The 15468-nt window shown below is 43.8% G+C and overlaps 1 protein-coding gene and 1 pseudogene across 2 annotated transcripts in view; both read left to right on the forward strand.

Moving 5' to 3' along the window:
- ACOXL (acyl-CoA oxidase like) overlaps positions 1 to 15468 on the forward strand; it is a 371685-nt gene that overhangs the window by 221486 nt on the left and 134731 nt on the right. Inside the window, 1 exon segment of the mRNA XM_030921547.1 lies at positions 12101 to 12210. Within this exon segment, the coding sequence (XP_030777407.1) occupies positions 12101 to 12210 (110 nt within the window).
- LOC104680405 lies at positions 9947 to 10955 on the forward strand (annotated as a pseudogene). Its single transcript, XR_750456.2, has one exon. The product of XR_750456.2 is annotated as a 40S ribosomal protein SA pseudogene (transcript).

A 15468-nucleotide genomic window follows, 5' to 3' on the forward strand; every position in this document is an offset into this window, starting at 1 on the left:
TGTTACTTGTGGATGAACTGCAGAAAAGCATTCAAGAAATGAAGAATTTAAAAGACATGGATCCTTTCTGGAGCGAACCCAAGTGGAGTATGTGTGAAGAAATACCTGGATGGTAGTGACGTGACAAGCCCAGAAAACAACTAGTCCAAATTTGAACAGGAAGTCAGAAGGGTCAAAAGACTGACTTTAAGAAGGAAACAATTTCTGTTCAACAAAAAGAAGCAGGAAGATTCTAGTGATATGATAGAAAAGGCATGTTTCTTCTTGAAACAAGAGAAAGAAGAGTCCATTAAGACTTCAGGAAAAACAAAAGCACTCAAGAAAAGCATGCTCCAACTACGAGCAAACTAAAGCATGACATGAGAATGTATTTGACCTTCACACAGGGAAGCTTCCCCTTCTAGGAGAACAAAAACTACTTAAAAATGGTTATTTCTGGAGTGAGTTATTAAAGGTAAAAGATTGGGTAGGAGATTTTTGCTTTTTATTTAAGACTATTTAATAGGGCTTTTAATTTTTAGAGATCAAGTATTTTAAAACCATTAAAAAATATTATCTCCCTTTGATACAAAATGTTGGGGAGGGAAGAAAAGGAATGAAGAGTGACAAAGAAAGGAAGGGCTTTTCAAGAGAACAGACCAACTCATGATACACGCAAGCCCACCCCATCCTCCAACTAACAACCCTCTTTACTCCCACGACTGGGAAGTATTCCAGATTATTCCCCCAGACAAGCAGGACATCAAGTGTTAGAATGAGACCCTGAGACCCGCCTGTGTAAGGCGGTGGGTGCGGACTGAACCTTGGGCTGAAGAACTTGGACTCCTTCTGCTCCAGGAAGGAACCACATAGTGGACCTGAAAGAACATTCTCACCAAAGCCCTAGCCCTCTGGCTGTAGGGTGAGCCCCACGGATTAGCAGGTGAAGATGTCGAGATGCCAGTGGAGAAAGTACAGATACCCCTAACGTCAGAGGTGGGGGCTGGGTCCACCCAATTGCGTGACATGAAGCATCAATTTTAAGGCTTGTGACTTGAATGGCAGCAGCAGGGGCTGTAGGAGTGGCTGGTGCAGGAGTGACAGGGCTGTGGGTAACAACTCTGCTTTCCTGGAAGAGTGCCTGCCTTCCTCTTCTGAGGGCCTCCTGAAGAGAGAGAGCAAGTGGAGGGCTGAGGGCCTCACCCAGCAGAACCAGGGCAAACAGTTCAATGGACCTTCCCTGAAACCTGCAGACAGGGACTTACGTCCAGAATCACCTCTGATGATGGCAGAAGGAAAAACTACAGGGAGGTATAGAGGTGTGTGAAATGGGGCCAGACAGGCAGGCAGAGGCCTGGCAGGTGAAGGCTGTCAAGGCCTTGGGGGATGATGGGGGTGGGGGGGGGCAGCCAAGCGTGGGCCTGGGCCCAAGTTCTCATCCTGGAGGGGGATGGTGGTGCCCAGGCCAGGGTGGCGGCATTGGAAATGAAGTGTGGAGGGGGGCTGGAAGATCAGTTTGAGGGACAGAATTGATACAATGCATTCCCAAAACGTGAGCATTCTATTTTGGGGATGTGGAAGAACTTTGGAGTGATTTTAGAAAAGAGGACCAAGGTAGTTAGAACAGACAAGTTCTGTTTTTCTCTTTCCAAATCCATTGACCCATACACAAAGCTGGCACTAATTTTTCGAAACCAGATGTAGCAGCATCTAAATATTTACATTTTTCCCCATCAGGACTCCATGTGTGAGATTCTGGAGAAAAGGGAGCCTTCTGGATCTGGGGCCTTTGTCTTTTCTTCTCTGCTCCCCAGAATTTGATTTTAATGTAGTTTTTCAAATTGGGGACTATGAGTTCTTGACAGAATGTGTTAATTTTGTGTCTTAATTTTGATGATCATCTAAACAGATATAGTCCAAGCAGTATACACAGATCATCAGGATAACAACCACATAACCAGAGATTGCCGTGGGGATTCTGGCCTTTGTCTTGCACTGCTAAGCCCTTCAGCACCAGAGAACACCTTCTTGATCACCAGGAACCAATGAGGAAAGAACAGATGTGGGTTTTCTATGATTAAAACATGTGTTTAGTGGAGGCCAAAGATTGGTATGATGTGTTTGCTGCTTGAAGAGGTATCTTAGTCCATGTCTTCTTCTGTAACAGAATACCACTAAGTCATTGATAAAGAACAGACATTTATTTCTCACAGTTCTGGAGGCTGGGGAGTCCAAGATCAAGATGCTGGCCTCTGGTGAGAGCTACTCTCTGCTTCCAATATGGCGCCTTGAATGTTGTGTCCTCACATGGCAGAAGGCAGAAGGGGAGAAAGGGGGGAACTCACTCCATCAAGCCCTTTTCTAAAGGCATCTAATCCCACCCACAAGGGAGGAGCCCTCATGGCCTAATCACCCCCGAATACCTCCACCTTTTAATACTCTTACATTGGCAATACCTAAATTTTGGAGGAGACACATTCAAACCATAGCAGAGAGTTTTACAGCTCACAGAGAAGTATGGCAGAGGGATCTCTGCCCAGTCCTCAGAGGTGTGGGCATAACTCCCCCAAAGGAACTGGCACAGGCTTGAAAAAAACAAGTTCATGCTGCAAAACACTGTCTGTCACATGTGATTAGGGCTGTTGATTTGAATCTTATTGGTTTTGTAGTTTTGCTTGTATTTAATTTCATAGTCTAGAGTTGAACAAGAGCTATAAACATAAGGTGTTTATATCTAGTTTTATGTTTGAGCATGTTTGAGTAACGTTATAATTTGAAACAACTTAAATCAACATTGGGGGTTAAGGAGAATTGTTTTTCTTTCAGAAAGGGTTTGCATGGTACTCAAGTTGTAACAAACTAAGTAGGATTTCTTTTTTAACATTCTGCCCATTGCCATTTCATTCTTCATTTTGTCACAGATTTAAGACAAGTTACTTTCTCTTTTCAATTGAAAAAAATTCCACAAGTAACATGTATTCCGATGACACTGGATGGTTTGTTGTTGTCATCCGGGGCTTGGGTTTCGGGAGGGGCTGACACACGCATGCACTATGAGGAAGCTTGCTGGAAATGAGGGCGATATGGGGGTGAGTGGGGGTTAGAGGGAGGCCAGGGGAGGTGAGAATGGGATGGGAAAACACTTGGGAACAGCAGCCAGCCCTGCACTAGGGAAGGTGGGCACATTTGCTTCCTGGAGTTCGGGTTAGCAGTCAGGACACGTTTGTCTGCGTGTAATAAATGCCCATGTAAAGTGGCTGAAACCATAAGAACACCAACCATGCGCCTTGGTGACCCCACAGCTGGGGCCTGTCTGCCCTGGAGTCCCTTGCTTCTGTCCAGCGTCCAGTTCCACTGACACTGGAGTGATTTCTGGGTCGTCTCATCAGTGTCTTAAAACAGCTGCCACAATTCTGGGGAAGACAGCACGAGGGAAAACCTTCCCCAGAAACCTTCAGCTGAATTCCTCATAGGTCCCATTGGCCAGGGCAGTGCCCGTGGCCCAGCTGTATGAAAAATGGCATTTTCTACCTCCTTAGTGAGAAATTCAGGCCAGAATGAAGTCTGTATGGGGTGTGAGGGCCGCGGCTGCCTGCAGGAATAGTGTGCTCCTGAGCTGGACTCCACTGGGCCGGCTACAGATGGTGATGGGAAGAGCACAGGGGGTGCAGGGCAGGGGTACACTCCCAGGCTCTTTGTACCATGTGCATGGGACCCTTGGACTAGGCCCACAACAGGGATCAGCAGATCAATCACCTTCAAGGCCAGGCAGTTACCTTAATAACTGCAGCAGACCCCGAGGGACTCAGAGCACCAGGGGGACTGGAGCACACGGAGGGCCTTTGCGCCTTTCCAAGGGGGCTGTAACCTCTCCTCAGCTCCCACTGACCATTGCGTTGGGGGAACATTGGTTCAGGCTGTGCAGAAATTCTAAGTTTTCAACAGAAGGTAAGCACATAATTTGTTTTTAATGTGAAATGGCCATGGGGGTTGTGAAGGGTGTGTCTAACAAAACCCGTCTATGGCATGGGGTGAGCAACAGAGCCTTGCACACAATAGGCTGCAAAGGAGGGAGCTCTGGAGGAAGAATGCACGCTTAGGCCAGGGCGGCCTCATGGCCAAATAGCCCAGGCTCTGTTTCACCCACACTGAGGAACTGTGAAATCCTGGGCTTAGCCCCTCTGAGAGTTACAGCCCTCACCTGTAAAACCGGGACCATCACCTGTACCTTGTAGGACTCTTACAGTTACTCCTGTAGAGCACTCGGCACACAGTAGGGGCTCAATTAAGGCTGTGCTGTGGCTATTAGAATAAGCTGTGGGTTCTGCATTTGGTGATGGTTTGGTTGCCAGACACCAGGGCTCACACCCCTACTGTGGCATGAAGTAGCCTGGGCAAGTTCCAGGTAGGAGAGCCAAAATGTGTCCAGGGGACTGATGTGATGTGGCGCAGATGTGTGGGATGGGAAACGAAGGGAAGAAGAGACACCAAGAAGGGAGAAAGGGACTGGAAGAGCTCCCGGTTCCTGTCTACTATGGCACAGCAAACCACCCCAAACTTCCTAACTTAGGGGCACACAACCACAACCACCATGTTGGGCCTGTGGACTCTGCTTTGGCACAGAAATTGTAACCGGAAATCGCAGAAGTGGCTCATCTGGCAGCCTCCTGGGTCTCCATACCAGGCTCCGGATGCTGACACTGTCACTCAGTTTCCCAAAGCGCCTGGATAAAGGCAGCTCTTCAGACAGCAGCCAAGGCCTGGTGTCTAGCCCTGCCCCGCCCCTTCCTGCCACACACCCTGGCCGTCCAGGCTTCTCCAGGCTGCTGTGTCTCTAAAGGCGCTCTGCCGGCAGCTCTGAAAGCCTTTGTTGCTGCTACCATTCCTTTTCTGATTCAGAATTTATGTCAAGTGTGAGTGCGCAGTCCCTCTCTGTGTCCACTGAGCTTTGAGTTCACCTGTCATCTCATCACATGATCCTGACAGTCTGTCTGCTCTTGCCCCTCCCCCAGCACATCAGGGGTTCCTGCATTCTTTTTGAATCCCCAGTGACTAAACAGAGCCTGGCATACAGTAGGTGCTGCTTAGGTGTGGAATTATTGAAAGCATGGACTCTTGGCTTGGTGTAGTGGCTTACGCCTGTAATCCCAGCACGTTGGGAGGCTGAGGCTGGTGGATCACTTGAGGTCAGGAGTTCGAGACCAGCCAGGCCAACATGGTGAAACCCCATCTCTACTAAAATACAAAAATTAGGTGTGGTGGTGGGTGCCTGTAGTCCCAGCTACTCGGGAAGCTGAGGCAGGAGAATCGCTTGAACCTGGGAGGCAGAGGTTGCAGTGAACCGAGATCGCACCACTGCACTCTAGCCTGGACGACAGAGTGAAACTCCATCTGAAAGCATGGACTCTGTGTTGAAGTCCTCAGCACCACTACTTCTTGGCTATGTGACCCTGGCAACTGGCTGAACCTCTCTAGGCCTTGGTTGTCTTATGTGGACAATGGGATGAGTGATTCCATGAACTACCCAAAGTTGTCATGAAGATTAAATTAGGTATTCCATCTAAAGAGTTTGGAACAGAGCTTAAGTTTGGAGCAAAGCTTAGCCTTAGTAGACAGATGCTCAAAGAAAATGAGTAGTTGCTACTATTAGGTGTTGTATAAATGAATGAACATGTGAATGAAGCTCATTCGTTCTTTAAGGCTCAGGTCAAAAGCTCTCCTGTTCCATAAAGCTTTCCCCAGTCCTCATAGTAAAGGGATCCACTTTGAACTTGCTGTGCTTCTGTACCCGTCGTGTTCTTTACAGATCCCTCTGAGTATAGTCGTGTGTGCATAGGCTGATCTCTCTGTCTGCACTGGAAGACCCCGGGAGACAGCTGTATCTTATTCATCCTTTTAGTGTTCCCTATACTCAATATAAACAGTAGGTGCCTTGTACATAGTAAGTGCTCCATAAATGTGGCTGGAAGGAAGGAGGCAAACCGGAAAGGGGAAACCACTTTATAGCTAACTGGAAAGAGACACTAAGAAGATAAGTTAAACTTGGTCCAGATTGAACTGAAAACAACAACAAAACTAACCACTTTTAAGTTCGATTGAATTGTGCATGTTTTCTTGCTGGGCCTAAATCACTGCTTCAGATCCATCCATCCTTCCTGGTTTGAAGTTCAAATCCATGTTTTTTTGTTTTGTTTTGTTTTGTTTTGGTGTTTTTGTTTGTTTGTTTGTTTGTTTGTTTTTTTCTTGAGATGGAGTCTTGCTCTGTGCCCAGGCTGGAGTACGGTGGCGTAATCTCAGCTCACTGCAACCTCCGCCTCCCAGGTTCAAGTCAAATCCATGTTTAAGGCCCAGTAATTACTCAGAGCTGCTTACATGTTGGTTTCTCCCTGTTCCTTCTTTCATCTCTCTGTTCTCCTCTACTCTATTCCCCTCCCCTGCTCTTCCCTCCCTTTTTCTTCTGTCATCCCCGCCATCTCTGCCTCTTATTCATTACATGAAAAGATCATCAACTTGGCCTTTTCTTCTTATTCATTACATGAAAAGACCATCAACTTGGTCTTTTCTTCATTCTCATACCCCTAGGTGACCCATGAAATGCCCTTCAGGAACCTAGGCTTGCCAGATGTAGAAGAAAGAAATATAGGATGCCTAGCTGCATTTGTATTTCAGGTAAACATGAATATTATTTCAGTATAAGTATGTCCCATGCAATATTTGGGTGTCCAAATATAAATTGGGTGTCCTCTCTTTTGTCTGGCAATCCTATCGGAACCCCTAGGGCCAGGGCCAGCTTCATGGGGTGAGATTTGAGCACTGGTACAGGACCCTGCACTCAGAAGGGACCATGCTTGGTTTAATGCTCTGTTCTCATCATCATGAAATTCTTAGTAATATTTGAACAAGGCGGCCGGCATTTTAATTTTGTGTTGGGCCCCAGATTATGTAGCCAGTCTACCTAGGGTTCCTTGGAGCATGATTTGGGGCCCAGTGCCATAAGTACTGCCACGCTGAGTGAATTTACCACTCTATGGTACAAACCCAAGTGCGGCCCCACTGCCTGGATTCATAATGGTTATCTGGTGGGCTCTCCTTAGAAATCACATTTTTCTATTATAATTGGCTCTAAGTGTTTCTGCCTTGGCAGCAAACTCTACTTGTTAGGCTCTTTAATCCAAGTTTCACTGTACCTAGCATAAATCAGTGAAATGCTTAGTGTGTGGAAATGCTGGTTGCTTCATAGATGCCTTGAAAAGTGATTTGACCTTAAAAATAACTTTTATTGGTGTTACATAATCATGTTGCATGATGCATATGATATTTATTGCAAATGTATGTTGATGATGTCATCATTCTGCACAATTGCTAAGACTCATAGTTTCCAAGTGTTGGCTGTAGATTTGCTTGATTCCTCCTGCAGATGGGATCTTTTTTTAAAAGAAAAGACGTGGATGTTTTGACTGCTCACTCACCCTAGAGTTCTACTAAGAAAGGGGCTCCTGAGCAGGTGTATATGAAAATAAAGAGTGCAGAACCAGCAGAACATGCAGAACCAGAGAACTGTATGAAGAGCCACAAAAACACCACCCACAATCACCTATCACAAGTTGTCTTAACGAAACCTTGAATAAGTAAAACACCAGACCACCAGACTTAGAGGAAAATGCAATCACTTGTGTTGCCGAAAATGTTTCACTTTATTAAACAATCTACTACTAGGTCCATTTTAAGTAATGAAATATCTAGCACTAAAACATGTAATGATTAAAATTTTTTTTGAATTTCTTAGTTTTGATAGTCACCATTATTATGTAAGAGATCACTTTTTTATTTTATTTTTGGACAGAGTCTCACTCTGTCACCCAGGCTGGAGTGCAGAGATGTGATCTCAGCTCACTGCAACCTCCATCTCCTGGGTTCAAGCGATTCTCCTGCTTCCTGAGTGACTGGGACTCTAAGCACACACCACCATGCCTGGCTAATTTTTTAATGTTTTTAGTAGAGATGGGGTTTCACTTTGTTGGCCAGGCTCTTGACCTCAGGTGATCCACCCACCTTGGCCTTCCAAAGTGCTGGGATTACAGGCGTGTGCCACTGCGCCTGGCCAAGAGATGACTTTTTAGGGGAATCTGGGTGATGGCTGGAGAGAATCATTCTGTGCGCTTTTAACTTTGCAACTTGTGTGAGCCTACAATTATTTTTAAATAGAGTTAAAAATTATATATATATATACACACACACACACATACACATCCTACATAGTATACTATAATATATTCAGGAACACCTCTATGAGGTGAAACAAGCACATCTTCATTGCATACTCAGTCTAGGTGGTGACTGATCTCTCTTTGCCTCTGCCTGGTAAGTTATAAAATAAAGTACTGGACCTGGAGACTGTAATGCCCAAATCCCATGGTAGCTGATAGCTTCAATCACTTAATCTTTCACCAAGGGGGCATCAACAGCAGAAAATAAACTCATTTTAAAAATCATGTTTCCTTATCTCATGACCTAGAAAAGGAGCAGAGATCCAAAGTGAGTAATCTGCTTTTGTGATGTTTGCCAGAACCAAATTTATCTCCCTTGTCTTTCTTAAGTTTAGCACCTGAACTTGATTATTGTATCATTCTAATTTTAATTCTGGTTAGAGTGAGTTAGTTCTACCCAATTTTAGTTGCTTAAATGGAAAAAGTGGAAATAGTGGCAGAAGTTAAAGGAGATTATCAAGGAATTGGACCTATTGGATGAGATAGGGAGAACAGGAAGGGAATGTACTTAGTCATTCACTCTTTCAACGGTGAGTCCTCGCCTCTGGGCTCTGTGCAATACATTCTCTGATGACACGAGGATGGACACACTCTGACCCACTGGCACTAGCTTTCCAGGCTGCAGGAAGACAGCAAGGCAGTAAACAAGTTGTGGTCTGGCAGCACCAGGTAGCCATAAATGCTATGGAGAAAAATAGAGCAATAGGGAAAGCTGTGGGGGTGGGAATCAGAGAAAGCAATTTGTTCATACTTGGAATGACGTTGCTTCTGCAGCAAGAGTAAGATAGAGTTACAGCCATCATAAATTTTATAGATTAGCAAAAACAAAGTTAAATCTTAATCCTGGTATTGCGTTAGTGAAATGGAACTGGATTGCTATATCACTTTAATTTTAATTCCAGTTAAAGTCAGTTTATTTTCCCCACTTTTCCAGATCCTGGCAGGGTTTGATTCTCACACTTATTTTATATAGCAGCAGCCATAAAAATGTACATGTTCTTTGACCCATAATGCAGTGATTCTCAGTCTCACTGGACCTAATGCCCTCTTTTTGACAATAAATATTTTGTAACACTCCCTTTACTATCCTGAATGAAATCACGGATCACATAACCTATCTAGAGACATAATTGCAAGAATTCAAGACAACACTAAGGAAACCAAAGGAAAGTTATTTATATTATAAATATATTTATTTAATAATAAAGTAAACATGAACACAGCAAGATATACAATGCCTGCATCTATACTCAGAATTACTGTGTCAGCCTTGAATGCAGATGCCCAGACTTACGGACCGGTCACACCTGGGAGCATTGCAGGTTGCCATGGCGATGGGAAAGGAGAGGAGGCTGTGTCACTTGTGCGCTGGCCTAAAGCACCTCTAATTTCAAGGGAACAGGGGAGTTTAATTCTTCCATAGGCCTGGGACTTGGAAAACCTGAAAGCTTTGGTGTAACTAAGTTCAGGGCTCTTAACTGCCTGCATGTATTTGACCACATGGCATTTGACAGGACACAGGGTATGGCACAGTCCTCTGTTGGTTGAGACGATCCCATGCATTTCACACCTGGCTCTGCCCACCAATGCCAATAAAGCTCCCCCAGGCAAAAATGCTTTGAAAGTTTTCAGCATCCGTCTTATTAGCAGAGTGGCCCTCTTGAAGAACCTCTGTGTCTTTTCCACGCTACCTACAGAGGGATCCATACGGCGTTGTTCTGGATTCCCGTCATAACTTAAAGGGAAACTTTCACAATGTCCGGAGCCCTTGATGTCCTGCAAATGAAGGAGGAGGATGTCCTTAAGTTCCTTGCAGCAGGAACCCACTTAGGTGGCACCAATCTTGACTTGCAGATGGAACAGTACATCTATAAAAGGAAAAGTGATGGCATCTACATCATAAATCTGAAGAGGACCTGGGAGAAGCTTCTGCTGGTGGTTCGTGCCATTGTTGCCATTGAAAACCCTGCTGAGGTCAGTGTTATATCCTCCAGGAATACTGGCCAGAGGGCTGTGCTGAAGTTTGCTGCTGCCACTGGAGCCACTCCCATTGCTGGCCGCTTCACTCCTGGAACCTTCACTATCCAGATCCAGGCAGTCTTCTGGGAGCCACGGCTTCTTGTGGTTACTGACCCCAGGGCTGACCACCAGCCTCTCACGGAGGCATCTTATGTTAACCTACCTACCATTGCTCTGGGTAACACAGATTCTCCTCTGCGCTATGTGGACATTGCCATCCCATGCAACAACAGGGGAGCTCACTCAGTGGGTTTGATGTGGTGGATGCTGGCTCGGGAAGTTCTGCGCATGCGTGGCACCATTTTCCGTGAACACCCGTGGGAGGTCATGCCTGAGCTCTACTTCTACAGAGATCCTGAAGAGATTGAAAAAGAAGAGCAGGCTGCTGCTGAAAAGGCAGTGACCAAGAAGGAATTTCAGGGTGAATGGACTGCTCCAGCTCCTGAGTTCACTGCTCCTCAGCCTGAGGTTGCAGACTGGTCTGAAGGTGTACAGGTCCCCTCTGTGCCTATTCAGCAGTTCCCTACTGAAGACTGGAGTGCTCAGCCTGCCACGGAAGACTGGTCTGCAGCTCCCACTGCTCAGGCCACTGAATGGGTAGGAGCAACCACTGAATGGTCTTAAGCTGTTCTTGCACGGGCTCTTAAGCAACATGGAAAAATGGTTGATGGAAAATAAACAACAGTTTCTTAAAAAAAAAAAAAAAAAAAAAAAAAAGAACCTCTGTATCAATCAAGTTCATGGGGAATTATTCACAGGTAATAATATAAAATATGACTATGCTATTTGTCTGCTTATATTGCTATCAAGGTTATTACGACAATGTAAAACTGGAAACAGCCTAAGTATCCAACCAAATGGAAATGTTTAGTTAGCTATGATTTATCAAAACAAAATTACATGGTCAGTAAATACACAGAATTGTACACAACAGTGCAAACCAAAAATGTCATCTATGATATACTGTTGATTGAAAGCATGCATAACATTTTGTTTAATCTATATAAAAACATGTATGCATATAAAGAAAAGAAGAAATATTCTGAAATTGATAATTGAAAGAGAATGAATCAGCTATGTATTGATTTGTAACAAACCACCCCAAAATGTAGTGGTTTGAGACAACAATTTGTTAGCTCATGATTCTGTAGGTCAACAGTTTGGGCTAAGCACACATGATGTGGTTTTTCTGCTGGTCTTACCTGGGCTCACTCATGCTGTGGCAGCAGCATGTCGGGGCTGAGTGGAAGCATGCTGGTCCAAGGTGGCCTCACTCACATGTCTAGTGGTTGTTGCTGACCATCAGCTGAGTTTCTGCAGTGGGCTAGCCATGGACATCTTCTTTGAACCACCACAGAAAAGCATGCAGTATTTTAGGCCCCAATTATAACTTTAAAGCTGCTGAAGTAGAAGATTGATAGAGGGTAGACACTGTTTTATTTGTGCTATTCCCCAAAAGTCTAATTGACCAGAGAATGTCAGGGGTGAAAAAGAGAACAGACCAGCCCTCTGTCCATGGAAGATAAGTGGGTTTTACCAAAGTGTCAGCTAAAACAGTTGGTCCCAGGACCAGTGTTAGAGACTGGTACAGGCAAGAAGAGAGAGCAAGCAGTAAGCAGTTAGTGAAGTCGGCCACAGGGGAGAATGGGGGATGGTGTGATAAATGCCCCACATTTGCCTTGGGAAAGTAGAGGCCATTTTAAGAATCAGGTCTTGTATTTGATTCCTTCCAAGGAGTTTGCTAAGTGACAAATAGATCTTATTGGGTTGCAATATTAAAGATACTGTCGTTTTTTACACTGCTGAGACTGATGAGTGATAAACTCTCTGCACAGGTTGTGGGGCGGGAACTGCTGGCCCAATACACCAAACAGTATGAAGAAAAACCACTCTTTGGCCTGCTCCAAAACTGGGCTGAATCTGTTGGGGACAAGCTGAGAACAAGGTACGTATTACTGAGACCATCGTCATCATCTGCCTTCAGTGGCTTATCATGAAGCCTGTGTTAACAGAGCCTTGGCATAACTCGCTCTCACTTGAGATTTTTAGTGTTTGCTATATGCAAGAAATCTGTGAATATGTAAAATTAATGCTTATATACTCACTACCAACTTAAAAACTAAAACATTGCTCATTCTGTTCTTTCTCCTTGAGTTCCCTTTTAATTTCATGTTTACTGTTCCAAGCAGTTTACAGGATTTAATCCTAAAAACCCCACGAGTTTTTATTTCCATTTGGCAAGTTTCCAAATGGTGAGTTCTTATTTCCATTTCACAGATGAAGAAACTGAGACACAGAGGTTAAGTACCTTGCTTACCATTTCCAAATGATAAGTTCTTATTTCCATTTCACGGATGAGGAAACTGAGGCACAGAGGTTAAGTACCTTGCTCAAGGTTACATGGCTAGTGAGTGGCAGAGATGAGATTTGAACCCAGACAGTCTGGCTTCAACATCCATGCTTTTGGTTATTTGTATTGATCTTTCAGTATTGTCCGTTAGCTTTATAAATAAAACATAATATATATAGTATTTTGTAACTTTGTTTTCACTCAGTATTTTGTTTCTCAGAATCATTCACATTGTTATGTATAGCTGCAGAACTCCTCTTCACAATATTCTGTAATTTTCCATCCTGTATGTATGCCACACTGTACTTATCCATTCTAATCTCTGATATCTTGGACATTTGGGTCATGTATGGTTTTTTGGTATTTTGCATGATGCTGTTATGAAAAACCCTGTACATGTTTTCTGGGGGATGTGCACAAGAGTTTTTATAGGGCTTTCAAACTTAGTTAACATTACTTAGAGTAAGAAATATGCTTTAAATCACCATGGACACCCATATATCCATAAGACCTCCATTTCAGAAGCAACTGAAGCAAACAGTTCATGGAGCAGTGGCTACCTCCCTGTTTATTACTAATGATGCTCTCTGATACTTTTAAATTTTATTTTTAAAGAAAACTGATCTTAGCAGAATATTGATTTCAGCCAGACATGGTGGCTCATGCCTGTGATCCTAGCACTTTGGGAGGCCAGGACAGAAGGACTGCTCAAGCCCAGGAGTTCGAGACCAGCCTGGGCAATATGGTGAGACCCCCTGTCTCTATAAAATTAATACAAAAATTAGCAAGGCATGGTGGCACGTGACTGTGGTCCCAGCTGCTCAGGAGCCTGAGGCAGAAGGATCACTTGAGCCTGGGAGGCAGAGGTTGAAGTGAGCCAAGATCATGCCACTGTACTCCAGCCTGGGCAACAGAGTGAGACCCTGCCTAAAAAAATAAAATAAAAATAAAAATAAAAAAGGCCAGGTGCAGTGGCTCATGCCTGTGAGGCACTTTGGGAGGCTGAGGCGGGCGGATCACAAGGTCAGGAGATGGAGACCATCCTGGCTAACACAGTGAAACCCCGTCTCTACAAAAAAATTAGCTGGGCGTGGTGGTGGGTGCCTGTAGTTCCAGCTACTCGGGAGACTGAGGCAGGAGGATGGCGTGAACCCAGGAGGCAGAGCTTGCAGTGAGCGGAGATGCACCAGTGCACTCCAGCCTGGATGACAGGGCGAGACTCTGTCTCAAAAAGAAAAAAAAAATACCCCAACCCTTAAACTGATTTTATGACCTATTAGTTATATGCAATCTGTTGTTTGAAAAACACTCCCTTATGGTATATATTACCTAGGAATGGAATTGCTATGTATGGAGTAATGTTCAACTTTACTAGATAGTGACAAATTATTTTTCAAGGTGGTTGTATAAATTTGCACCCCCATTAGCAGCATATATCTTGTGGGGCCTTATTGTGTTCTCACCAAAACTTGGTACTATCAGACTTCTTAATTTTTGTCAATACAATATAAGAAATGATCTTTCACCCTGACTTTAAACTGAATTTTTGTGATTACTATTAAGGATGAGCATGATTTCACATGTCTGTTTGCCATTTGTATTTCTTCCTATGTGAAATGCCTGTTCATGTTTTTTTGCCTGTGTGTGTGTGTGTGTGTGTGTGTGTGTGTGTCTTGTTCTTATTGATTTTTAAGGGCTCTTTATCCTTTGTTGTTATAAATGCTATAATTATCTTTTCTATGTTTGTGGCTTGTCTTATATTTTCTTTATGGTGTCTTTTGATTGAGATAAATTCATTAATTACAGTTGAAATTACCAATCTTTTCTTTTTATCCAACACTTTCTGCATCATCTATTCTGAGGTCGTGAAATCTATATCTTTAAAAGTTTGAAAGTCGCACCTTTTACATTTAATTATTGAATCCATACACATTCTTGTGTATGGTTTGAGGAAGGGATCTAATTTTATTTTTCTCCTTCAGGGACAGTCAGTTGTTCCAGCACCATTTACTGAACTGGACATGCTTTCCTAGTAACCTGCAAGGTCTCTTCGGCATTTATTAAATCTCCATCTATTTGGGAGTTTGTTTTTGGGCTATTTTGTTCCTAGTCTCTTTGTATATTTTTGATCCAACAATACACTGTTGTAATTACTCTGGCATTATAATAAAATATTACTATAGTATTATATTATTATATCAGAAATGTAATTCAGAATTGTGTTGGCTGTTCAGGATCTTTGGCCATTTCATGTAAGTTTTGTAATCAGTTTGTCAAGTTTCTTAGAAATAAAACACAGGATGAATATTGTAGGATTGTACTTACGTGACATACCTAGAGTAGTCAAATTTGTAGAGATAGAAAGTAGAATATTGGTTCCCAGGGGCTAAGAACAGGAGAGAATGGGCAGTTATTGTTTCATAGGTACAGAGTTTCAGTTTGGGAAGATGAAAACGTTGTGGAGATGAATAGTGGTAATGGTTGTACAACAGTGTGAATGTACTTAATGCCACTGAGCTATACACTTAAAAGTAGATAAAATGGGCCAGGCGCAGTGGCTCATGCCTGTAATCTCAGCACTTTGGGAGACTGAGACAGGTGGATCACCTGAGGTCAGGAGTTTGAGATCAGCCTGGGCAACATGCCTACTAAACCCTACTACTAACCCCATCTCTACTAAAAACATAAAATTAGCCAGGCGTGGTGGTGCATGCCTGTACTCCCAGCTACTTGGGAGATTGAGGCAGGAGAATTGCTTGAACCTAGAAGGCGGAGGTCACAGTCAGCCGAGATCGCACCATTGCACTCCAGGCTGGGCAACAAGAGCAAAACTTCATCTCAAAAAAAAAAAAA

Source organism: Rhinopithecus roxellana, chromosome 17, assembly GCF_007565055.1.
Source record: "Rhinopithecus roxellana isolate Shanxi Qingling chromosome 17, ASM756505v1, whole genome shotgun sequence".
In the NCBI taxonomy this organism is placed as follows: Eukaryota; Metazoa; Chordata; class Mammalia; order Primates; family Cercopithecidae; genus Rhinopithecus; species Rhinopithecus roxellana.